General features: G+C 45.5%; 2 protein-coding genes across 4 annotated transcripts; one reads left to right on the top strand and one right to left on the bottom strand.

Moving 5' to 3' along the window:
* Positions 1-1,473: 1,473 nt before the first annotated feature.
* Positions 1,474-17,765, bottom strand: LOC117856457 (phenolic glucoside malonyltransferase 1). The gene is made up of 2 exons (XM_072294012.1): positions 17,377-17,765; positions 1,474-1,594 (listed from the first exon to the last, which is right to left on the bottom strand). The coding sequence occupies exons 1-2, from the start codon at positions 17,763-17,765 to the stop codon at positions 1,474-1,476; spliced, it is 510 nt and encodes a 169-aa protein (XP_072150113.1).
* A 3,841-nt stretch (positions 17,766-21,606) lies between these two features.
* LOC117858772 (malonyl-CoA:anthocyanidin 5-O-glucoside-6''-O-malonyltransferase) lies at positions 21,607-25,176 on the top strand. 3 transcript variants are annotated; one of them, XM_072293656.1, is made up of 3 exons: positions 21,607-23,254; positions 24,302-24,332; positions 24,456-25,176. In XM_072293656.1, exon 1 carries the CDS (start codon positions 21,765-21,767, stop codon positions 23,151-23,153), a length of 1,389 nt encoding a protein of 462 aa, XP_072149757.1. In that variant the 5' UTR covers positions 21,607-21,764; the 3' UTR covers positions 23,154-23,254; positions 24,302-24,332; positions 24,456-25,176. The 3 variants fall into 3 exon arrangements, with proteins under 3 accessions (XP_072149757.1, XP_034597790.1, XP_034597791.1); XM_034741899.2 differs by having other exon boundaries at positions 24,302-24,369; XM_034741900.2 differs by lacking the exon at positions 24,302-24,332.
* Positions 25,177-25,546: the final 370 nt, after the last annotated feature.

The following is a 25,546-nucleotide window of genomic DNA, read 5'->3' as shown; positions in this document are numbered from 1 at the left end:
GTGGAGCCCTAGTCGAAAATGGTTACAAAGTTCTACTCCTAATCGGTAGAGTAGTTTCCTTGTCTATTCCGACTAGTCTTTAGGAGTCCGTGGAGGCTACGTTATCCTACGCTGTATCGTCCCATATCTTGATCTCATCCGAGTACATCCCTAAGTGGGCCGTACAAGGCCTACTCCTGGGCCTGGGGATGTATGCCCGACAAACGCCGCTCCTCGACGCCGCATCATCGCCTCCCCGTACGTCCACGACCCCCGGCCACCGTCATCGCCCCCCTCCGTCTGCGACAGCCGCCGCCTCCATTGCCTCCCCGTCCACGACCCTTGGTGTCGCCTCGCCGCCCCCTCGTCCGCGACCCCCGACGCCGCCCTTGATGCCGCCCCGCCCCCGATGCCGGCGCCCATCCATCCGCCCCGGTCCGGGACCGCCACCGCCGCCGCCGTCCTGGGCACCGGCCCCCCGTCCGCCCCCGATGCCCCTAAAGCTGACTCACGGCGGCCGCGGGCCCATCTTCGCACTGACATAAGCCCAAAGCCTTCGTGATGTCATTAAATTTTTTATCTAAAATTGTATAAAAATATTGAAAATAGCTAGAAAATTACCTAGAAATAGTAGGAAATTATTTAGAAATTGTAGGAAATTATATAAAAATTGTAGCAAAGTTGTATAAGTGTTGGAAATCATGGCATTTATTTCTTAGTTATGCAGTACCATAGAATAGCTAGAAAATATAGACAATTGTTGGAGTAGCTAGGAATTATAGAAAATATGTGAAATTTACAGATTTGAGGTTATAGAGTACGGTGTTTGGATGGAACAAGCGACAACGTGTTTCGATAATGTTATCGCATCAATAACGCTGATATGATTGCCCTTTTGCATAGAAATAACTTTTAAATGTATTTTGCATATAACAATTGCTATTTTAAAGCCATGTATCAATCTTAGTGATTTTTTATATTTTAACGTAACATGGGGGACAAGGTACTCCATATAGTGAACAATTTGAACAAGTTACTTCTCATCTAGCAAATGAATTAGAATTGATTTCTCCCATGAAAATTACCAAGAAATTTTATGATGTTGTCATTCATTGTAATAAAATTCATCAAATAGTAAAATCAATTATAGAAAAGTGCAAATCACTGTAAATAATTTTGTTCACTCAATTATTGTATAATTGTTTCATTCTATTTTTGTTGTCATTTTGTAGCAGTGTTTCATTCTATTTTTATTATCAATTCTTTTTTATTTCTTTTTTATTATTGTTGGAAATTATTGGAAAAACTTATTAATTGTAAATTGTACGACATGCCATGTTACATATTAGTAATTCTTGTTATAAGTCTTTAATTCTTTTTATTTATTGTTACAAATTGTTATTTATTTAGTAATTTATTTATTTCAACCAATTGTGTAAGTGTTTAAATCTTTTTTAGTCACCCTTTTATATTATACTAGTTACAATGGCACGATCAGAGGACGAGCATGACCCTCAAAAGGGAGAGGAACTCATATATCAGATGATTGCTGAAGGTGGCAATCAACCAGATGAAGAGATCAATCACAGCCAGGCTGACATCTACCTCAACCTGGCTGTTGATGGCAATGAGGAGCAACCAATTGTTAAGGGAGGCAATGAGGAGCAACCAGTTGCCGAGGGAGGCAATGATGGGCAACAAGGCGAGGTATAGCAAGTATTATATGTAAACATTATTTGAATTCTCTTCTTTTCAAAAGAAACATCATCACGCAACATTCCAATCACGCAGCATTTCAATTGTTGTTTTTTAGCCATCTGGATCGAGCAGCAGGCCTCAAAAGAAATGAGGCAAGAACAAGAAGTTAGAGTATCATCACAGAAATTGCTAAAGATGGTGAACCGATTGCTCCTGCCAATGCTAAGACAAAGTTGGTGAATCAGCTTGGGTTCCTTGTTAGAGATAACATCCCAATCATCGTTCAGAATTGGAAAAAAACCTAACAACATCCCGGTCGGCACAAACCCGCTCCTTTACGTACCTAACCGAGAGAAGGCTATGTTATGGGAACAAGTAAAAGATAACTTCACATTCAAAAATTTTCCCGAAGAAAAATTGAAAGAATGAGGCTTGAAGAAGGATGCAATTGCGTTTTAGACATACAAGAAAAACTTGAACAAAGAGTACATAAAGAAGGGGCTTACACCTGATTTCAATAAGCACCCAAAGTTAAGGGATCACTGGGATTCCTTTGTACAGTTCAAGGAGTCAAACAAGAGCCAGTCGTCAACCCTGACCAACACCGGCAATGCCCAAGAGAAGCAATACTTCCATGACCTTGGGACAGGAGGTTACAAGTTGGGGGTCGTGAAATGGCAAAGGATGGAAGATGACCTAATTGCTAAGGGAATAGTACCATATACTCTTGAATGGCTTGAGTGAGCAAAGAATTGGTTTTATGCTCATGGCGGCAGGCTCAATCCCGAAGATGGATCAATTGTGTTCGGCAATGAAATAAGAGAAGCGGCTACGAGACTTGATGACTTAGTAAACAAAATGGTCGATGGATCCTTCGTGCCTGATCAAGAGAGGGATGAGCTGACAATGGCACCTGGAAATCCCGAACACCCTGGACGATGCCGAGGCAAAGGACTCATTTTGTGGAAGTTTGCCTTTTGTAAGCACATTGAATCATATAGAAATCGGCAAAGAACAAAGACAGACCAAGCACGATAGCTACGAGAGGTGCAAGAACAAGTAGCATCATCAGAGGCAAGAATGGAGAAAATAATAGACCGGCATGTGGTCCTAGATCTGAGCAAACAAGCCAGTGAACAAGCAGCTGCTGCAGCATTAGGGCCACATGTCGACGTAAGCCCGACTCAGCATCAAAGTAGTGTTACTTCCACGGAAGCCCTAGCTGGAGGATCCACTGAGATACTTGAGGAACGCCACCCCGTGGATGACATCATAGGGAGAGCCCCTTGTGAGCTTGTTACTCCCGTGAAAAACAAGCTCATAGTCCTAGCTTATGGTGTGGCTGAGCAACCAACGCAAGGCCAACACTACATGGTATGGAGATTCAAGCTCACTATGCCAAAGTTGGGGTGGACCGAGTGGCTGACGGTTAGGATGACCTAGAGCTGGAGATCCCTGGAGGTGACGGGGAAAAGAATCTAGGAGAAACTATCCATGGTTGGATTCAGTGGCCCAAGCGCTACATAAGGATTATGCAGCCGAATCCCTTGATCTTGGGATCATCTCCTCAGGGCTCAAGGGCAAGATCACATATGCCATCTGCCAGGGCACCCTCTCCACTACCAGACAGGTCTCCTAGCATGAGTCCAGTACCAGAAAGGGATCCAAGCATGAGTCCACCTCCCCCTCCTATGAAGAAGCGTTCAGTTCCTCCTCCACCTCCTAAGAAGAAGGAGAAGCAACCAGGTGAGAAATTACATATGATATGACGGATGAGGAATCCAAGGCTGGGATGCTGAGTACGAAGCATGGAAAGAGGATCAAAAAGAAGCATGGAGGAAGAAATAGAATTCGGAGACACCACTTTATAAGCGTAAACTTCGGTCTTTCATCAGAAGAATGGAGGCAGAGCAAAGGAAAAAGTCAGAGAAACATGCACTAACTGCTTACGAAAGGCAAATAACAAAGCAGGCAGCTCAGAAGAGGAAGAAAAGTGGGTCAACTATTCCTCAACTTGGAGAGCAATCCAACCAATTGGTTGGTTGCCCCACTCGTGGTGCTTTCTGAGTTTGATAAGAACCTGTTGGAATTCGCTAACGATACAAATCTGACAACAGCACAACTTCGAGGGGAGGATAACATCTCTACGCACCCTGTGCCTGCTAAATGGAACTATGAGTATGATAAACTTCTCGTGTGACCACGCTTGGTGAAACATCTCCCAACGAAGATGTACAAGCTGCACGAATGGTACATGGTGGCTTCAGCACAGGGTTGCATTGTGATGGAAGTTCGGATTGGTGATGAACATTACTTCGATGGGGATAGCATCATACTAGTGGGGCTAGAGGAACTATATTTCCTATTCAATCAAGATGCACTAGACAAGTCACTCATCAGTTGTTGGGTCCTGTAAGTCTTTAGTATATTTCTCTAACTTTAAAATCTACGCTCTAGTCAATTCCTCATTGTTGTTGGGTCTGATTTGAGCGCCATATATGTCTTCGACTCTTTGAGAAAAAAAAAGAAAGATTCCAAGACATCATAGACGCTATGAGCAAAGCATGGACTCGATTCCATCGAACACACGCGGGTGAATTCAAGGAGGAACTTGATTGGAGAGCTAAATTCCTGGTATGTGTTGAATTTTCACATCTTGTGACACTTCATTTAACACAACAAGTATTTCATAACTTTTTTTCCATATATATAGTGTGTGAGACAAGTATTTTATAACTTTTTTTCCATAAATAAGAAAAGAAAGCAAAAAAATTACTACTGGGTGGGGTTTGGTACAACCGAGCGCCCCCCCCCCGGGCGGTGTGGGAGGCCCTTTAGTACCGGTTGGTAACTAAAGGACCCCTCTAGTACCGGTTGTACAACCGGTACTAGAGGGTGGTTGGGAATCGGTACTAGAGGCGATTTTTCCAGTAGTGTTATCTTTGGGTGGATGATTGCTCTTGGTGAGCACTGATGCATTTTTTTCTTTGGATTAACTGCTTTTGACTATTTAATGATGTTTTGTGTTAGGGTACATAATTTTCAAAAACTTAGCAAGTTTCGAAGTACTGTTATGAGAGTGTAGAAAAGTTTTTCTTCCCTAAAGAATCGTGCTTTGAAGTGTATGTGCTTCTAACAGGACATATTTTTCTAGCAACTGATAACGCTCCCTCCACTTAGGGCATCCCTTTAACAAAAAAACTCTATTGATTTTTCACTTACAAGAAAGTATTTTTAATAATGACATGAATTTTGTATAGTAAAAATTATGTATACAAATCAAATCTTATGATTCCAAACGTAAGAGTATATGTATGAGAAATTAAATGTTGAGTATAGTTTAAAACCTTTTCACGTACTCCCTCCGTCCCTAAATAACTGCCGCTTTTGATTTTCGTGCCGCAAGTTTGACTGGATTTGTAAAAAATATGTGCACCATTTTATATCATAAATATTAATATATTTTTATATATATTTAGTCAAAATTATTTCTCGGGAAACGAAAACGACAGTTATTTAAAGGACGGAGGGAGTACTCCATATGTCCATCTTAGCCCTTGTTTACTTCCCACAAAACTCCCAACTTTGACACTATGCAAAAAGAAGATTCCCCATCACATCAAACTTGCGGTACATGCATGGAGTACTAAATGTAGACGAAATCAAAAACTAATTGCACAGTTTTGTTGTACTTTGCGAGACGAATCTTTTGAGCCTAATTAGTCAATATTTGGACAATAATTCACAAATACAAACGAAACGCTACAGTGTCGCATTTATGGCAAAATGCCAATTTGGCACCTCCCAACTTGGGAAGTAAACAAGGACTTACCATCCATCATCAGTAGTCTTGATCACACACATCCGTACGTCCAACCAGCTGCAAGCCTGCAATTGCCTGCTATGGATCGGCGCCACAAGCAGCCGACGCGTAGCTATCGTGAGTCCCACCACCTACAAAGCAAACAAAATCCATAAGGGGTCCTGAAATTTGAAAATGCAGCAAAAACCAAACTGCTCTGGGTGTGGGCGCGCAATGTTGCCGGCAGGTCAGCATAGCCGCGTAGCACACAAAGCCTCCACCAGCGACGGCGACTGGCAGCCCTGCGCAGAGGAATAGGAAGAGGCGTGGGCGCTAATCCTCCGATCATGTACAGCTAATGAAGCCAAACTGGCAACATCAGCTAGCGTAGGGGTTATTCATGCATGTGTACTGGGCTTTAACTTGTGGGCTTTTCATACATAAGTGTGCAGCTTTTTTCTACTTAATTAACTAATTAAGCTTTGTTGATTAGTAGTAATTGGAGATTTGGAGGCCCTGAACAATCGCTCATTTTGCACCGGCCACCAAACGGCCATGCAAAGCAAAGCCACGCCACCCGCATCCTTCTCATCGATGAACGTCGATGGGTGAAAGATAAGTGATAGCTTCATTGATTGAAACTAACGAAGGGATGCGATCTGCTTCCGTCCACAAGAAGATCAGCATCCAGCTCCTTCGACTCGCCGAACCGTTACTTGTCAGTAGAATCCACCTGGTAGTACGTACACAACAGCATCAAGGCAGCGAGGAAGTATTCTTCCAGGAGGGAGTAAAGCTCAGGTTAAATCATTCAAATAAAGAATGTCTTTCCAGCTCCGAATATTTGCATCTTCGAAAAGCTAGCAGGATTGTTTATCTTTGGAGTAAAGATAGGGGCCGGGAATTAAAGAAGATATCCTGATCAAATCTCAAGTTGTATGATCAACTATTGAGGGGCTGTTTGGATACTAGGGATTAAACTTTAGCCCTGTCACATTTAATGTTCGAATGGTAATTAGGAGGACTAAACATGAGCTAATTATAAACCTAGTTACCTAGTTACAGAACCCCTAGGCTAATTCGCGAGACGAATCTATTAAGCCTAGTTAATCCATCATTATCAAATGGGAACTGTAGCACCACATTGTCAAATCATGGACTAACGTATTGTCAAATCATGGACTAATTAGGCTTAATAGATTCGTCTCACGAATTAGACTCCATTTATGCAATTAGTTTTATAATTAAACTATGTTTAATACTCCTAATTAGTATCTAAACATCCGATATGATAAGGCTAAAATTTAACCCCGAGCCAAACACCACCTGAGTGTCCAGTCTCTATTTTCTTAAAAAAAAAAGCCAGAACTCATCTAGCTAGGAACAGAACAGTGCAAAAAGCATATTTACAAGAGATGTGCAATTATGACCCGTACGTTGTGAATGCTACTTGGATCTTTTGATTGGCTGAGGAAACATGCGTACACAAACCACGGTACCACCCACGATTTCATTCAACGGATCCAATGCGAACCACACACAGTACTCTAGTAGGCCATCCAAACCACTCTAGTCACCAGGCATCTAAATCCATCACCCACCAAAACCTATTCAGAAACCAGCTCACTAAAACCATTTCACACCAATGCCAAATACCTGAGCACTCAAACGTGCAGTGTGGGGAGGAGCTCTTTGCAGCACCTCTGCATGGGTTGGTCAGACCGGTTCGGCAGACCGGTCAGACCGGTTCGTCGGGGCAGCCAATGAAAAACGAACGCTCGCCCGGGAGGGATTCCGTAAGGGCAAGCGCATACAGGGTTGCTCTAGGGTCGGCAGGACACCTAGAGCATCCTCAATCGCCATAGAGACGAAGAATGAACCACAAGTAATAGATTGAAAAAGCTAGGGTAAAACAAAAGGTAAAAAAGATAAAATATGTGTTTTTGATCGATTGGATACCCTCAATTGGCTGTGGCCATTAGGGAGGGGAGATCTTGCCCCATTAGAAGTCAAAATCCTTTCAAATTTCGTGCCAAACTATAACTCCTACTCGGACTATTACAGGTTAAAACCAGTATGACCAGTTTGCTCGGGTGCAATTCCCGATGTCGTAACTCTCTCATCCGAACTTCAAAATCGAACATTCTACATATGTATTTTGATCACCTCGACGAGAGCTACACAATCATGAAGCCTAATTTGCATTTTGAGCAATTTGCCCAAATCAGTCTGACCGGTTTAGAGACCGGTCTGGCCAGATCTGCCAATTTTGATCGTCAACACATGCCCCTTCCCCCCAATTTTTGGCGAAGTATGCATGCCAAAAAATATTCTTCTGGACTAAAATTACCTAAGGATGATGATGAACATTGCATCGGCTATATATATTGCTTCTAAGGCCGATAGAATGCTATCGGCCATGAAACTTGCTTTCAAATTAAGGAATAGCTTGCTTTGATATCCATACCTTCTTAGTTGGTGCTGACCTCACCGACATCACCTCTGTATGTTTTCCACTAATCCTTGCTTCCGTAGTGTTGTAATATTCTCTTTTGAGTACGAGACAAACCTATGGGACACCACCTCAGCTATAGTTACTTTGAATCTTTCTAGCTGTCTTTCTCACCTCCTTTATTACCAACAGATGCACTTCTGACCAGATCATTATTAGTAACCATTGGTCTTTGCAATGAACCATAATTTGGATACGTAGGAGGGTATTGAATGAGATATGGTGCATATGTAAACTACTATAATCGAAAGGTGAATAATAGCAAGGATGTGACCAAGTTCATGGTGTAGTTGGTCCAAAACATGAATAAGGTGCAACAATATAATTAACTTGAGGCTCACAAGAGTATGGTTGACTTTTGTGTTTTGGTGAAGAATTCAATCCTTTACCTTTATTTGGCCAACTTCCTCGTTTCCTCGTTTCTGGTTAGTTCCTCCCTTCTTCTACTTGGCCAAAAGTTCCTCGAAGGTCACCTTCACCTTGTTACTCAATTTAGAGTCAGCCCCACTGCTCTTGGATGAGGCCGGTCAGACCGGTTTTGCGTCAGTCAAACCGGTCTTCATAGAACCGGCATCCCTGCTCTTGTCTTCCTCCCCCCCCCCCAAGCTTTGAAGTCTTCAATGCACTTTGAGGGGCCTTCTGCAGCAGCACTTTGCCCAAACCGGTCTGACCGGTTGGCGGTTGGGTCAGATCTGCTAATTTTGATCATCAACACAATCCATTGTATTTGAGCCAAGCCAAGTTCTTAGCTCGGATGTTATAATGAGTTGGCTCGAGCTATAGGGTTGAGACATCGCATAACGCCAGCCGCCAACAACCCATGAGCCAACCGGGCCTTTTTGTCCCTCTCCCTCTATCGCCGCGTCGCCGTCACTTGCCACCCCTATAACGACTTTGGTTGAACTGGTTCGTGCATGCAACTCAATATAGTATTAGAGTTAGAAATGTCGGGTTTCAATCCTGGTGGACACGATTAAATTAAATATAATTGTAGACTACTCAGTTTTTTTATGTATGCAATCTAAGAGAGTTTGCATGTGAGGGGTTGAACCAGTAGGCGCATGTAACTATGCCATTAGCCCTATGTATATCACGCACCGGCGCCCACACCAGCGGTTGCCAGCCAGCATGCAGTGGTGCAGGTGCGCAAGCAGAGGGCCCTTCCTTTTCCTTGGTGCAGCCGCTCCTTCTTGGGCAGCCTGGGTTGGGGCCTGGGTTGGGGCCAGCGTGGTGAAGGTGATAGTCTCCCGGATCAATGTTACTGCTTCCTCCCTTTAAAATTATAAATCGTTTTGGCTTCTGTGTGATAGATTTTACTATATATCTAGACATAATGTATATCTATACATATAGCAAAAATTATTAATCTTAAAAAATCAAAACGACCTAATTTTGAATAAAGAAAGTATTATCTAGCTTGTCTGTTTGAGAATCGAAATGGCACGCTTATCTATTCAAGAATTGGGGTGCAAGTGCAATGTTAACGAATTTTGTTGGATTTGGAACAAACTTTACTCGCTCCAGCTATGTTTGTTCTTGGGCATGCATTATTTTGATGGGATTTCCACATCAAGAGTTCTATCAATCGTTTTTTGTTCTAGTATTGTGTTTTGTGCCTAGCTCGCGAGCCTAACGAGTCAGCTAGCTCGAGCTAGAAGCTGAACAATGAACCAATCCGAACTAGACTTCTGCTGCTTTTTTTTTTGCCATGCCACTAAAACCGAGGCTTACGATGTAACAACCAATTGGACGATGCTAGTTGCTGTAAAAAAATACCAGTACACAAGTTATCTCAATTATTACATTCACCGGTAGAAAACTAAGTATTAGTCCCGGTTGGAAGGGTGCAAATCTCTCGAAAAATCATCCGGGATAAAGCAATCGAGACAAAAGGGGTGTCTTTTATCCCGGTTAGTAATACCAATCCTTTTATCCTTTTATAGGGGATCCAATCCTTTTATACTAATTTGTGGGGGACCCTTTTATCCCGGTTGGTATCACAAACCGGGATAAAAGGGTCCAAAGGATTTAGTCTACACGTGGGGGACTGTCGGGCATGCACCCCAGGCCCACGAGTAGGTCCTGGACGACCCACTAAGGGACGTACTCGGACATGATCAAGACAAGGGGATTGGATTATCCCAATCGGACTAGTTAAGTATGTAAATGGAAACTATTCGGGCCATACCGAGTAGAACTCTATAATTGTACTCGACTAGGACTCATACTTGTAACCCTGCCCTCCGTGTATATAAGGGCGGGCAGGGACCCCCCCAACAATAACTCCAGTACATCTAAGATCAATACAACCAAACATACAGGACGTAGCGTATTACGCGATCTAGCGGCCCGAACCTGTCTAAATCGTGTTCCTTGCGTCACCATCGACTCCTTGATTCTCGACGGCCCTTACCGCATAAAAGACCACCTAGGGTACCCCCTAGGCGGGTTGCCGGTCTAAAACACCGACAGCTGGCGCGTCAGGTAGGGGAGCTCGTCGAGTTTCTCAGCGTGAGCTCGATGGCGTCCGTTGTTTTCAAGCCTGTCTTCACCATCAAAGTGGCGCAACCTTCATTTTTGGATCCTGGCTCTGCATCGCCGACGGCGCTGGATCATTTCGGTGCCAGGTCATCAATGTCCAGGAGAAGAAATCGGAGGATTCGGTCAGAAAAAATCAAAATTTCAAAGTCAACAATCCCAAGTTCGACTACGCATCGGACCCGACCTCAATTTGGACTAGTCTGTCCCAGTCACTTCCCAAACCAACTTCGACTCCAAAACGGTTTCCACACGAACTCCACAATGCAGCCGAAGTATACCAAAGTTTCCTCACTCGAACTCTACTCGAACACGGGAACGATGAAGATGGCGACTCCGACTCGGTCTATCTCCCAGAGATCCCACTGATAGGACCAGCCCAGCGACTGGTAATAACTTCGACATCGCAAGGCAGATTCGTTCACTAGCCAGGTATGAGACCATCCCTCACCCGTGACTACGAGTCGCGCCTTGTCGCTCACATAGACAACCTCTCATACCAAGAAGGCGTCCCACTCACTTCAAGCCGCGAGGAAAGTTCTACAGAAATTGCGACATCAAGCTCTGGAAGCTACTACCCAGACAGAGAAGTTTTCGTTATTACTCAAAATAACAACCCGGGTACTAGCCAACAGAGAACCCCCAGGCGATTAGCACAACTCAACAATGTCTCAGAAGACGAGTCAACAGCTAACACCACACAAGACGAAACTTCCGATCAAAGGAACCAAAGAAGGATACGCAATGCTACTCGGGCTGAGCGACGACAGACGCTCGCTACAAACATTCCCATCACAAACCTCGAAAGAGCATTTGATGCAGTACAGGCTCAAGAACATACCACTCCACTTGCAGCAATTGCCTCTATCAACCTTATCTCGACGCTAATACCTCGAGACAGAGACAATGAAGTCACAACTCAGCTCGCACGGCGAGGCAACGGACTAATTGCACAACTCGCAGAACAAGCTTACAAGCTACTCGACAAAGAATCACCAATCCCGTTTGTTCCCCGCATCGCAGTTCATCAAGAAGGCAGTAGAGGTGTTGCAGCTAACAACAACCCCAACGAAGCACAGAGAAACGACAACGAAGTTGTAAACCAACCAAGGCAGCACAGCCAAGGTCTGAGTAAACACAATGCTCCAATACGACAATGGAGAAGTCAGCTGCACCAACTCTGTAAAAAGTCCTCGCCCTACTCGAAAAAATCATGAAGTATCAAATTTCAGTAATTTACGGGAAATAATCAACAGTCAGCGAGAGCGAGAATTCGACAACTACAACCACTTCCTGCTTTCAAAAATTGGGTAATGAGGACAAGATTACCCGAGAAGTTCAAACCAACAGTAATCACAAAGTATGATGGCAAGCAAGACCCAATTCAATGGCTACGATGCTACTCTTTGGCGGTGCAGGCAGCTAGGGGTAATAATGATACCAAAGTCATCCACTTTCCCATATGCATGGAGCCCGCACCGCTGACGTGGCTTGAGTCACTCAAACCTAGATCAATCGACTCTTGGGCAGATTTGATAAAGGCTTTCACCAACAATTATGCCGGCTCCATGGCTAGACCAGGCAACAAGATTGACTTGAGTCAAATAAAGTAGAAAGAAGGTGAAAAACTACGCGACCACTTGCGCTGATTCTTCGAAAAGAAGGCAACTCTAGTTGACATTTCAGAAACAGACGTCATCGAGTGCTTCCAAAATGGACTCTACGATCGACGAACATACCAAGACTTCAGTAGACGACGACCATCTACTGTCAAAGACCTCAAAGTCATGGTACAGCAGTGGGCAGATGAAGAAGACAAAGAGCGAGAATGGTTCGGCTCTCATCACAACCATGGACGCGACAACAACAACAATGATCAGGATAGGACTCGACACAATGATACTCGAAACAACTTTTCGAGTAATCAAAATCGCAAAAGGAAACCCGACAGCACCATTGCTTCCATGACTAACTCCGGGAAAAAGGCATCCCGCAAAAACGACGAAGGGCCAACCTTCACCGAGCTACTCAAAAAGCAGTGCCCATGGCACCCGACTAACAAACACTCGGCAATAGACTACTCCAGCATGCGCTGAGTAATGCAAGACTTACCCACACCACCACCCCCTAAAGAATACAACAAGAAAAAAGATAAGGGCAAGAACAAAGTCTACAACGACGAAGAAAAAGAAGGCGACTTCCAGACCGCCTCCAAGACAGTCAACGTCATTTTTGGAAGAATCCTAGGCACCGCATCTAAGCGAGCCAGCAAACTCGTACTCAGGGAAATCATGGCCATCGAGCCAATAGATCCAACACCCCTAAAATGGGTAGAAGTACCCATAACCTTCAGCAGAAAGGACCAGTGGACAAAATTCTCTAGCCAGGCCGATTCCCTCTAGTACTCGACCCCGTTGTGGCAAGATCAAAGCTGACAAAGGTACTCATCGATGGCGGAAGTAGACTCAACGTCATTTTCGCCAATACACTAAGGAAGATGTGCCTCGACGTCACAGAAATGCTCACTCCAACAGATTCACCCTTCTACGGCATCGTACCAGGAAATGCAGCTATACCGCTAGAACAAGTCGTCCTTCCGGTTACCTTTGGAACTAAGGAACACTACCGCACTGAGTACATCAGATTTGAAGTCGCCGACTTCGAGACATCTTACCACGCCATACTCAGAAGGCCAGCACTCATCAAGTTCATGGCCATACCATATTACGTTTACTTGGTACTCAAAATGCCAGAGCCCAAGGGAGAACTAACGCTACGGGGAGATCTGCGGCGATCCTACGAATGCGACACTAAAACCGTGGAGATCGCCGCGACTTCTCAAGCACCTAGCCCCATGCAACAAGTCTTCATAGCTTCAAAGAAACTTCACCTAACCGAACTCGAGATCCCAGAAAACAAGTCGGGATCCACAAAGGTGAAACCCGCAAGCAAGAAAGATTTCAAACGAGTCGATCTCTAGATGGGTGACTCCTCCAAGATAGCCCTGATTGGAATAGGGCTAGATCCCAAATAGGAATCTGCGCTCATCAACTTCCTTCGAGCTAACCATGATATCTTTGCTTGAAAGCCAGCTGACATGCTCAGTGTGCCCAAGGAGCTGATTGAGCACTCTTTAAATGTTGATCCCAAAGCTACCCCAAAATGACAGCGACTTCACAGGTTCGCCCAGGACAGACGAGAAGCAATCAAAAAAGAGCTAGCCAAGCTACTCGCGACAAGGTTCATCAAAGAAGTCTTTCACCCTGACTGGCTAGCCAATCCCGTACTTGTTCGCAAGCAAAACAACGAATGGAGAATGTGCATCGATTACACAGACCTCAACAAACACTGTCCAAAAGACCCTTTCGGGCTACCCAGGATCGACCAAGTAGTCGACTCCACTGCTGGGTGCACTCTACTATGCTTTCTCGACTGTTATTCAGGCTATCATCAGATAAGCCTCAAAGAAGAAAATCAAGCTAAAACAGCCTTCATCACACCATTTGGGGCTTTATGCTACAAGACAATGTCATTTGGACTAAAAAACGCAGGGGTAACCTACCAACGAGCTATACGGATGTGTTTCGAAAAAAAATTACACCGCAATGTTGAAGCTTACGTAGACGACGCAATCGTCAAAATAAGAAACCAGGAGGAACTCATCGCCGATCTGGAGGAAACCTTCTCAAGCTTACGGCAGGGACCCTTTTATCCCGATTTGTAATACCAACCAGGATAAAAGACCCCCTTTTATCCCGGTTGGTGTTGTGAGCTTTAGTCCCAGGTGGTAACACCAACCGAGATTAAAAGAGTGACCTTTAGTCCCGGTTATTCTTACCACCCGGGACAAAAGGATCCCCCACGGGTAGCTGATTTTTTTCACCCGGGACTAAAGGGTCCCCCACGGGTGGCTGATTTTTGAACCAGGATAAAAGGTGACTTTTAGTTCCGGTTGCAAATACCAACCGGGAGTAAAGCTCCGTGCACCCCTTTTGTACCGGGCCTACTTTAAACCGGGATTAAAAGAGGGTGTATCGAAAGTCAGTTCTCTACTAGTGGTTGTTGACATATTTTAGTGCCATGTGCCAGCCTCAGTTTTGGAATGAGCGGCTAGTGGTTGTTGACATATTTTAGTGGCATGTGCCAGCCTCAGTTTTGGAATGAGCGGCTTTGGAACAAACCTGGTCGTACGCTTGATCCTTCAATATAATATACCAATCCGGAATATTGTATTATTCTGTAGGACAAATTTTCGTAGTTTCCAATCCTTTTCAGGTCTTGAGTCCTTTGTTTACTTCTTGGATCTTAATTAGCTCTGGTGCTAATTGGTTTCTTTGGTGTGATTGTATCAGGTGAAAGCTAAGTATTTTGGTTACCGCAGTATCCTTCGACATCGAGAAGCAGGTGGCCGCGATGTGCAAGTGACGACGTGCAACAACTTGACTTGTCAAGGTAGAAATTTTATTGTTTGTATATTCTATTTCAAAATGTTTCTGTCATATAATAGTCTCAAAGTTATCTTTTAGTAATGCTATAGAAAACGGTTTGTAGGGGGGGACCAAAAGTTCTAAAAACTGGCACGAAAGCAAATTCAAATTTGAATCGTTGAATTTTTTAGCAGGAACGACATTTTCAGGGACGGGTGACGCCATCACCCTCCACAGACGGTTGATAGGGACGGGTCAGTTACCTACTCCTACAAACAGCTATTTATAGCTGCGAAAGCGGAAAGCGGATAGCGTGCCCACCCCTCCAAATGCGTTTGAACCACCTTGGAAACCATTTTTTACAGTGCGTAACAAGATCTTCTAGTAGACTATTAGATTGGCTTGTCGCCCCGCCACCTAGTTCAGCAGCCACACATCTCATCTCAGCGAGATCGCTCACTACGGGAAACAGACAGTTCGCCGAGTGCCTGGGGCACTCGGCGAAGGCCAGAAAACCCTCGGCGAAACGTTTGCCGAGTGTAACACTCGGCAAACGACACTCGGCAAATTTCATGACGGCAAACACTGGTTCGCCGAGTGTTTTGTGTCGGGCACTCGGCAAAGACTTTGCCGAGTGCCTAGAAAACACTCGGCGAACAATTATTGAAAAAAAAAAAAAATCATCTCCACCGCCACCACCTGCTCCTGCTCCGCTGCCGCCGCCACCTGCTCCGCCGCCGCCGCCATCCACACCGCCGCCAGCCACCGCCGCGGATGGCCCAGAAGAGGTCCTTCCCCATGGTGCTCTTGGGGGTCGACGGAGGTGTAGGAGAGGCCGTCGTAGTCGTGGCCGCCGCCATCGCCACCGCCACCACCTGCTCCTGCTCCGCCGCCGCCGCCACCTGCTCCGCCGCCGCCACCGCCACCGCCACCACCTGCTCCTGCTCGAGCGGCGGCGGATCCGGGGCCGGGGGCGGCGGGCGGCGGCGGATCCGGGGCCGGGGGCGTCGGGCGGCGGCGGATCCGGTGGCGGCGGGGCTGGGGGCGGCGGGCGGCAGCGGATCCGGGGGTGGCGGGGCCGGCGGCGGCGGCGGCGGCGGGGTCGGGGGCGCCGGGCGATGGTGATGGTGGGGGAGGGGCTCGGGAGGGAGGGGAGGGGGCGCGCTAGGCGAGGGAGGGGAGCCGGTGGCGGCGGAGGCGGGCGGCGGCGGCGGCGGCGGAGGCGTGCGGAGGCGTGCGGAGGAAGAGAGGAGAGTGGGGGGAGGGGGCCGAGGCGTGCGGAAGATAGAGACGAGAGTGGGGAGGGGGCCGGGGGGGCGATATTTGTTTGGTGCCGTCTGTTTGCCGAGTGTCCTACGTGGACACTCGGTAAAGAGTTTCTTTGCCGAGTGTCCAACGTAGGACACTCGGCAAAAAAATTTTGAAAAAAATTTAAAAAATATCCAACAGTTTCAAAAAAATACCAAATTTTCACACGAACCAATATAGGTTCTCTACTGACTATACAAAAAGTTTTGTAGTCAAACCGAACTCGACCGTCACTTCGACTCTAAATTTTTTCGAATCCTTCTCAAAGTTACTATTCTTCTTCTGAGATGCTTCGGTTTGTAATCATCGTACATGATAAAATGTGCAAAATCTTCTCAATTTTTTTCCACAGCCTCCACGTATTATATCATCACATCATGGCAAATCTCATAATTTTCAGACTTTGATTGTTTTTTTACAATTTAAAAATACTACTGCCACACGTTCATGGTCGTGTTTCCTGAACAAGATGTTCGAAATTTCTTTTCATTTCATGGGTCAGGTCTCAAATTGGTCTAAATAACATGAATATCATTTTTCTACTCATTTTATTCCATAATTTGAATCACTTGCAGTTCAAATTTGACTTATACCAAAAATTCCCTTGAAATGCAATTAATTAAATAAATATAGCAAATAAATTCAAAAATATACCAAATTTTAACATGGAGTACCACATGTTGTATGTAGGGAGTAGAAAAAATTTCATGGTGAAAAGAGAAAAAGAAATTATTTTTTTGCCGAGTGTCAAAAAAAATACTAGGCAAACCCCCCTATTTGCCGAGTGTTTTTTTTTGACACTCGGCAAACCCCCCTCTTTGCCGAGTGTTTTTTTTTTACACTCGGCAAACCCCCCTCTTTGCCGAGTGTTTTTTTTGACACTCGGCAAACAGGGAGCTTTGCCGAGTGTTTTTCATTTGACACTCGGCAAAGCCCCTATTTGCCGAGTGTTTTTTTTTGCCGAGTGTTTTTGGCTTGGCACTCGGCAAAGAGCTTGTTTGCCGAGTGTCCGAAAAAAAACACTCGGCAAAAAGAAAACACTCGGCGAATTTAAGGTTTCCCGTAGTGGCTCGTGGAGCCAGGCGATAGCATCCGCGAAGCACTTCCGGTACCTCTCCATGCCAGCCGGCTGCAAAGAGACGCCAAACTCCATCCCGCCGGTGCTGCTCCGGCTCTCCCCCACCGCCACTGCACCGGTCCTCGCCACGGACACGATGTCCACCTTCACCGGCCGGCCAAATCCGAAGTCCAGCTCGTAGACATGGAACCTTGGAGAGCCAGCCACGGACAGTGCCGCGACTGACTCCCTGACGCGGTCCATCCATGCATCCATGCTAGATGTCCCGATGTCGCGCACAGCTTCGTCTATGGCGGAGGCGACCGCGGCGCACGCCGTGAAGAGGCCTCCTACGCCTGCCGCCGCCAGCTCGCCCCTGGGCGCCATCCCGAATGCTGGGCCGACGCAGTTGCCGATGTACTTTTCCGGGAAAGGAGGCTTCATCCGCGGGCGGTAGTCCACAGGTAAAATCAAGTAGGCATCCAGCACCACTCCCAGCGAACAGATATAGGGGTGGACGGGTGGTTTTGCCTTAAGGCGTCTCCAACAAGAGAGTAGACTTTTTATCTTTTCCGTAGGCTAGTAGCTATCTCAAACTGTTGGAGACGTCTTACTTGGCTGCTCACCCCTCCTCCGTTCTCCCGGCTTGTTCCTGGTTGGTCCGCTGGCCTATCCATCCCCCGTCTTCTGGATGGTACGTACATGACGCCATCCATGACCACAAAAACTCACTATACCTCAATCAAAAAAAAAAGAAAAAGAAAACGACGAGTCCATCAAGATATATTTCAGAGTCGTTTTCATTTGGTTGTACCATTTTTAATATGTGTTTACTGATGTTTGTTATAAGGACACTAATTTTTAATAACTGGTTTCCTAGTACGGTAATTCTGTTTCACGGTAGTGGCTTATCTTCACCATTCCTTCCTCCTTATTTTGACCGTTCATTCCTCTCACATCAATCAAGATATATTTCAGAGTCGTTTTCATTTGGTTGTACCATTTTTAATATGTGTTTATTGATGTTTGATATAAGAACACACTAATTTTCAAGAACTTGTTTCCTAGTACGGTAATTCTGTTTCGCGGTAGTGGCTTATCTCCACCATTCCTTCCTTTGGGGCTGTTTGGCATCACATCGGATGTTTAGATACTAATTAGGAGTATTAAATATAGGCTAATTACAAAACTAATTGTATAGATGGAGTGTAATTCGCGAGACGAATATATTAAACCTAATTAGTCCATGATTTGATAATGTGGTGCTACAGTAACCATTTGCTAATGATGGATTAATTAGTCTTAATAGATTCGTCTCGCGAATTAGCACAGGTTCTGCAATTAGTTTTATAATTAGCTCATGTTTAGTTCTCTTTAGTATCTGAACATCCTATACGACACTGTTAAAGTTTAGCACCTCATATCCAAACTGGTTTCCTAGTACGGTAATTCTGTTTCACGGTAGTGGCTTATCTCCACCATTCCTTCCTCCTTATTTTGGCCGTTCATTCCTCTCACATCATATTCATTCAACCATTAAATGCTTCACCTATATTCATCTCACCGTTAGTTTTTAAGATGAATAGTCCGGATAGGTCATGTGGTCAGCAGTCACATGTACCTGTGAAAAATACATGTTTCGGTACGGTACTGGTTGTAAATCATTTTCAACGAAGAGTTGAGATTCATAAGTTTTGACAACAGTTCGCCAAATTATCTTACTATTACTAATTAGAGGCTCCTTTTGAAGCTTTTAGGTGAAGCTACCTAGGATCCTAGGTGGACACTCTAGAAAAAAGAGAAAAATTCTAAAAATTGTCAAAAAAAAAAAAGCAAAACATCTGGCCAATTCAAATCATCATGGCCATTGGATCTATTATGTTTCTAAAAAATTATCCACCTACGTCATTATGAAAATAGTCTAAAGTAACTCCTCAATTTATATCTAAATTATCCGCCTCTGCCATTATGTAAAATAAACTAAAATAGCCCTAATCTTCATCTAAATTACCCACTTATGCCATTATAAAAAATAATTTAAAATAACCCCTAACTTTGTAACTAAATTTCCCACCACTGATACTTAAAAGTAAATTAAAAGTAACCCCTTAAATTTGCATCTATATTATCCACATATGCTATTATTAAAAATAACAAGAGGCAACTCTAAATTTGAATCCAAATCATCTTCATTAAAAATATACTCCCAACATCAATATATGATTCTAAATTATTTATTGATTACATTATTAGTATATAATATAATATAATAATTAAGGTATATACGCATGATGTGTGTCATCATTTATAATAAATAGAGGAAGTGATGCGAATATAGATTTCTATATTCAAATTATAGCTCAAACTTAAAGTTCATTAAACAAATTCAAGCACATACCTGCAATGCAAATTGAAAAGTTAAGATTGTAAATGTGGTTGAAAATATTATTGAGTAATTACTAACTAAAACCTATCACAATCGGATGAAAATGTTATCTATATAAGTATTGTGTTAGAATACTTAAAAAATAAGAGGTAGCTAAAGCTTCAAAATAACCGTTTTGTAGCAATGTGGTCTCATTTTCAATTGGAGACTCCGCATCAATGCTCACGAGACATGCTAGGGAAAAAAAAAATTCTAGAAATTCTTAAAAAATCAGAAATATCGAACATCAATCATATAAACTCAAATAATCATAGTCAATAGTCTATTATATTTTCTAAAATATTACCCAACAATATCACTATGAAAATATTTAAAGTAAACACCTAAATCTATATCAAAATTACCTAGCTCTACCATTATAAAAAAATAATCTAAAATAACTACATAATATGCGTCTAATTTATCCATGCATATCATTACAAAATATAACTTAAAATACCATTATAGATTTGTATCTAAGTTACCCTCTGTCGGATTTACACCGAGGTACCCAGATTATTATTTATGGTAGGAAAAAGAGACGGGCGCCCAAGTAATCGCCCCGTAGCTATCTCCTTTCTCCATCTCGAGTCTCCCTTCACGCAACTCTCATTGATGAGAACCGCTGAAAGAGCATTGATAGCTTTGTTGGTTCCTCTCTATTGAAACGGTACAAAAGGAAACAGGCAACGCAAAAGGAATATATGGTTGCTAATATTGAAAGCCATGTTGCATTTGCAAACAAGGAGCATGTCATATGACCTTAAACGAGGTGGACAACAATAATCACCACGTGAATCTTTTAGTTAGTAACTTCAAATGATCAAGTCCCCATGCATGTTTGTCACTTCCCACCTCACCACGTAAAGTAGAATTCTGTAGTACTGTGAAATCTCATTCCTGAACAAGTGAGCAGCATATGTAATCTTACCACAGCAAAACAACGAGCATAAACCACAGCTGAGTTTTGAGGGGGAAAAAGGTACTACCTAATATATGACGTTTATTAGGATAAGCTAGTGAGCTTATCCAATAAATTTCATATATTTATGGACGGAGGCAACAATCCGTTGCTGCCGGCAGTGGCCCCTCCCCTCAAGGGCATATTGCCACACCTTTTTCTAGTGATTATTGGAATACTTGCAAATGTGATATATAAATATGCATATTTGTTCTGTACACCATAGCATGTCTAGTTTGTGTAGTATATTCACCATGATCAAATCAGAACAATTCATTTCATTATCTACTGTACCTTTTTCATTAAAATGGTTAGAAATCAATCTCAACTCTTCATTGAAAACAATTCACAGTTAGTACCATACCGGAACATGGATTTTTCACATGTATATATGACCACATGGATCTTAAAAATCAACAACGAGATGAATCATGGTTACGGGAAAAATTCAATAGTTGGATGAATGATGTGAGAAGAGTGAATGGCCAAAACAAAGAGTAATGACGCGAAATAGTATTACCGTACAAGGTTGTGCTAGAAAACCTGTTCGGCTCTTGAAAATTAATGTGTCCTTATAACAAACATCAATAAACACACATTAAAAGTAGTACGAGGAAAAGCAAAAGGATTCTGAAATAGACCTTGATGGACCCGGAGAGAGGTGTGCTGGTTTCTCATTCTATCTCTCGTCGTCGTCTTATTTTTCTTTTTTGTAATTGAGATTTACTGATTTTTTGTGGTCATGGATGACGTTATGTACCATCCAGAAACGGGGGATGGATGGGCCAGCAGACCAACCAGCTGGAACAAGCCAGGGAGCGGGGAGACTGGAGGAGGGGATTTTGATCAGACAAGTAAAGGCAAAACGCCAAAACCACCCGTCCATCCCATATATCTGCTCGCTGGAGTGGCGCTGGATGCCCGGGCTCACACATCGCGTCCCGTCTTCCACAGACTGCTACATTGGATTGACTATCGCCCTTCAGTCTTCCAAATTTGTTCACTACTCGCCCCCATCCACCTGCGGCAAGCGCCGATATTGGCGGACGCGGCGGCCATGGCCGTGGCGCCGGACCAGAAGCAGCGACCTGCAGGGTCCTCCTCGGCATCTCCTCACCTCCGCGTCCACGACACCATCCTCGTGGCGCCGTCCCCGTCGCCGCCGCAGACCTCGCTCCCGCTCACCTTCTTCGACATCATCTGGCTCAACTCCCCGCCCGTCGAGCGCCTCCTCTTCTACCGCCTCGCCCCCGATGCTGACGTCGCCACCATCATCTCCAACCTCAAGGACTCCTTGCACAAGGCCTTCCGAGTCTTCTACCCGCTCGCCGGCCGCCTTCGCCTCACTCCCGGCACATCGGACCGCTACGAGCTGTACTACAGCCCGGGTGACGCCGTCACCTTCACCGTCGCTGAGTGTGACGACGGCGATGCGGACATCGATGGCCTCGCCGCTGGCGACCCCCGAGAGGTAGCGAAGATCGGGACGCTGGTGCCGCCGTTGGCGGAGGGCGGCGGGCTGTTCGCCTTGCAGGCCACGCTGTTGTCCGCGCGCCGCGGCCTCGCCATCGGTGTGACCGTGCACCACGCCGCCTGCGACGGCTCGAACTCAACGCACTTCCTGCACACCTGGGCAGCCGCCTGCAGCGGCACCGAAGCTCCGCCCCCACCTGTCATCGACCGGACTCTCCTCGCGGACCCGAGGGGCCTCTACAACGTCTTTTATCAAGAGGCACCGAGCACTGATGAGATGGAGTTCGCCAAAATGTCCGCTGACCAGCTCTTCGCCACGTTCACTCTGTCCAAGGACGACCTGCAGCGCATCAAGGAGGTCGTGGCCGACGAGGCCGCGAGGCGCGGCGTTGCGCCGCCACGGTGCTCCTCTCTGGTTGCCACCTTCGGCTTCGTCTGGTCATGCTACCAGCGAGCCAAAGAGAGCTGCGGCTCCGGCGAGGGCCCAATGACCTGCATCCTCTTCCCTGTCAACCACCGCTCGCGGATGAAGCCTCCGCTCCCGGAAAGGTACCTCGGCAACTGCGTCGGCCCAGCATTCGGGATGGCACCCAAGAGCGAGCTGGCGGTGGCAGGCGTAGGAGGCCTCTTCACAGCGTGCGCCGCGGTCGCCTCCGCCATTGACGAAGCTGTGCGCGACATCGGGACATCCAGCATGGACGCCTGGTTGGACCGCATCAAGGAGGCAAGCGCAAATGGCATACTGTCCGTGGCTGGCTCACCGAGGTTCCGTGTCTACGAGCTGGACTTCGGTTTTGGCCGGCCACTGAAGGTGGACATCGTGTCCGTGGCGAGGACCGGTGCAGTGGCGGTGGCGGAGAGCCGGAGCTGCATCGGCGGGATGGAGGTCGGCGTGTCCTTGCAGCCGGCCGGCATGGATAGGTACCGGAAGTGCTTCACGGATGGTATCGCGTGGCTCCACCAGCGAAGCTGAGATGAGATATGTGGTGGACGAGGGAGACGAAGACAAGCCAATCTAAACCTGCACGAACGGTCTACTACAAGATCATTGTTACAGCGAGCCGAGTCACAAGTGTAAGCTATTACTACTAGATAACTCGCTACCACAACTCTTACTGATAGCTTTGTCGATTCCTCTCTATTGAAACGGTCCAAAAGGAAATAGGCAGCACAAAGGAATATGATTGCTAGTATTGAAAGCAATGTTGCATTTACGGTCCAAAAGGAAATAGGCAGCACAAAGGAATATGATTGCTAGTATTGAAAGCAATGTTGCATTTGCAAACTAGGAGTAGGTCATATGACCTTAATTCCTTAAACGAGGCCGACAACAATAATCACCACATGAACCTTTTAGTTAACTAGCAAAATGCCCGTCTGTTGCTACGGTAAAAAATCAATTATGTTTTTCAAATTAATGATATTTTTTATTTCCATCACTAAATTTTTATTCCCTTATTGGATGTCTACGCATTTAATAGAAAACCAAAAGAATTTTGACTTAATTATTTCCTTAAATTCAAATACCCATTAAATTAAACATTCTTTTAATTCAAGCAAGAGAGTTAAATCAACCTCCGATAGCCACCGACGGGGGTAAAGGTCAGTGACCCTCGGGAATCCGGTGGGGCGTTTTATCCCAGTTGCAACTACCAACCAGAACTAAAGGGAGCCTTTGGGTCTGATTGGTTCCCCGCACCATCCCGGAACCGAGTTCCCCACGTGCGACCTAGCGATGATTAGTTTCCTGGGCCGCCTCCTAGGCCTGGTCCACAGGATGCAAAACGTCCCCCGAGACTGGCTCCCATCATGCGGCCAAATCAAGCGTATCCCCGGAGCCAGGCTCCCTGGGTGCTGCGGCGCATGCGAGGTTGAGCGTGCGGAGGGCGAAAATGGATCCCCGCGTGCAGGCGGGAAGATCCTAGGGTTACGGCCCTCTTTTCACACCATCCCCCGGCCATAAATGGTTACCGCTCCCCTTCCCCCTCCCTCTCGTGCACTCGTCTTCTTCCACCGGTGGCTCGCAGGTGAGGGTTCACACCTTCATCTCCCCTTTCCTTGTGATTTTTGGATCTGCGAAGTTCTGATCTACCACCTTCTCGGGTGTTCTTTGGTTCGCAGGGTGGAGTTCTTCACGAATCTGTTGGGCAAGGCAAGTTTTTTGTGCACTTGTGTTAGGATTTTGTCAAGTTCGTAACCCTAGTTTTTTTGTTTTTTGCACTTGATCTTTGCTATTCCCTTGGTTCGTAACCCCAGATGTTGTTCTTTTGGGCAGGTTTGCAGATCTGAGTCCCCCTCCTCTGGACTGTGACGGATCCACCTCGGATTGGCCTGATTAAAGCACGGTTAAGTCTCCTAACATGCGACACTCATGCCTCAGTCAAGCTAACACAAAGTGTCGTCGGATTTCATCCGATTTGACCACTTAACAGGACTGAATTAGCAAACTCACACGAAGGTGAGCAGTTACAGAGAATACAACAGGTCCACCACAAGATTAACAAGTTGATACACACTTGGTTGCAAAACAAAGTTTAACAAGTTCTGAAGAAAACAACAGAAGGTAAAACAAGTGGAAGCTAAGCGTAAGGGTCGGACGTCCTTGGTGAGGCCAGCCAAGACATCAGTGATCCCTTTCCTCACCGTCCGAGGAGGGATCCCACTCAACCGTCCAACCCGGAGGGAGCTGGGGCGGCCAAGTACCAACAGGGACAAGCTCAGGAGCGACGACTTCACCTGATAAGAAAGCCACAACAAGGCTGAGCTGCTAAGCTCAACAAGACTTAACCGACCGGTGGTAAACTACTCCACCACTTCTAGACATGCAAGGCTTTTTGGCTGAGGTGTTTGTTTGCCAAAAGCACTATGTAGATCCTTATTTTCAAAATTTTAGCTCAGATTCTAAGTTCATTGACCGGTCTAAGTTGGTAACTTACTCTAAGCAAACATAGATCCAACCAAAGGGTATATAAACATCATCAAGACCATGTCATCAACAGATTCCTTTATTACTCAGTGTAGCATAGCGATCAAGCAGTCTCAAACTGTGAGAGGCAGACGAATCGATTCGAGTTCTTTAACCATGCATGGTGAACCTAACCTCACGACATCCACGCACCACCGAGGGTCGCTTCCTGTGTCGGCCTTCCCCATCAATTCCCTAACCCGTGTCGGGCCCATTTCCTTTGGTGCAAGGTTCCAAAGACCCGGCCTCTGCCATTCTGTGACCACACTTGCCACCACGTGCGGCCGCAGGGGAACTCCGTTCCAAGGACAATGGGATGACCGCTCACGTTTAGGTTCAATCAGGTACTAGGCTTCCCCATCCCATACTGAGTATGAGGTTAGTACTTTCAAACACTTGAT

This window comes from Setaria viridis, chromosome 5 (genome assembly GCF_005286985.2).
Source record: "Setaria viridis chromosome 5, Setaria_viridis_v4.0, whole genome shotgun sequence".
NCBI classification, from domain to species: Eukaryota; Viridiplantae; Streptophyta; class Magnoliopsida; order Poales; family Poaceae; genus Setaria; species Setaria viridis.
This window is presented reverse-complemented; position numbering and strand designations above follow the sequence as displayed.

Excerpts from the sequence above, each read along its gene's own strand:
- LOC117856457 (XM_072294012.1), bottom strand. The coding sequence starts at position 17,765 with ATGAAGCCTCCTTTCCCGGAAAAGTACATCGGCAACTGCGTCGGCCCA. Across the intron at positions 1,595-17,376 it reads CAGCCGGCTGGCATGGAGAG|CCAGGTTGAGGTAGATGTCA; the intron begins GTACCGGAAGTG and ends TGCCATCAACAG.
- LOC117858772 (XM_034741900.2), top strand. The coding sequence starts at position 21,765 with ATGGCCGTGGCGCCGGACCAGAAGCAGCGACCTGCAGGGTCCTCCTCG.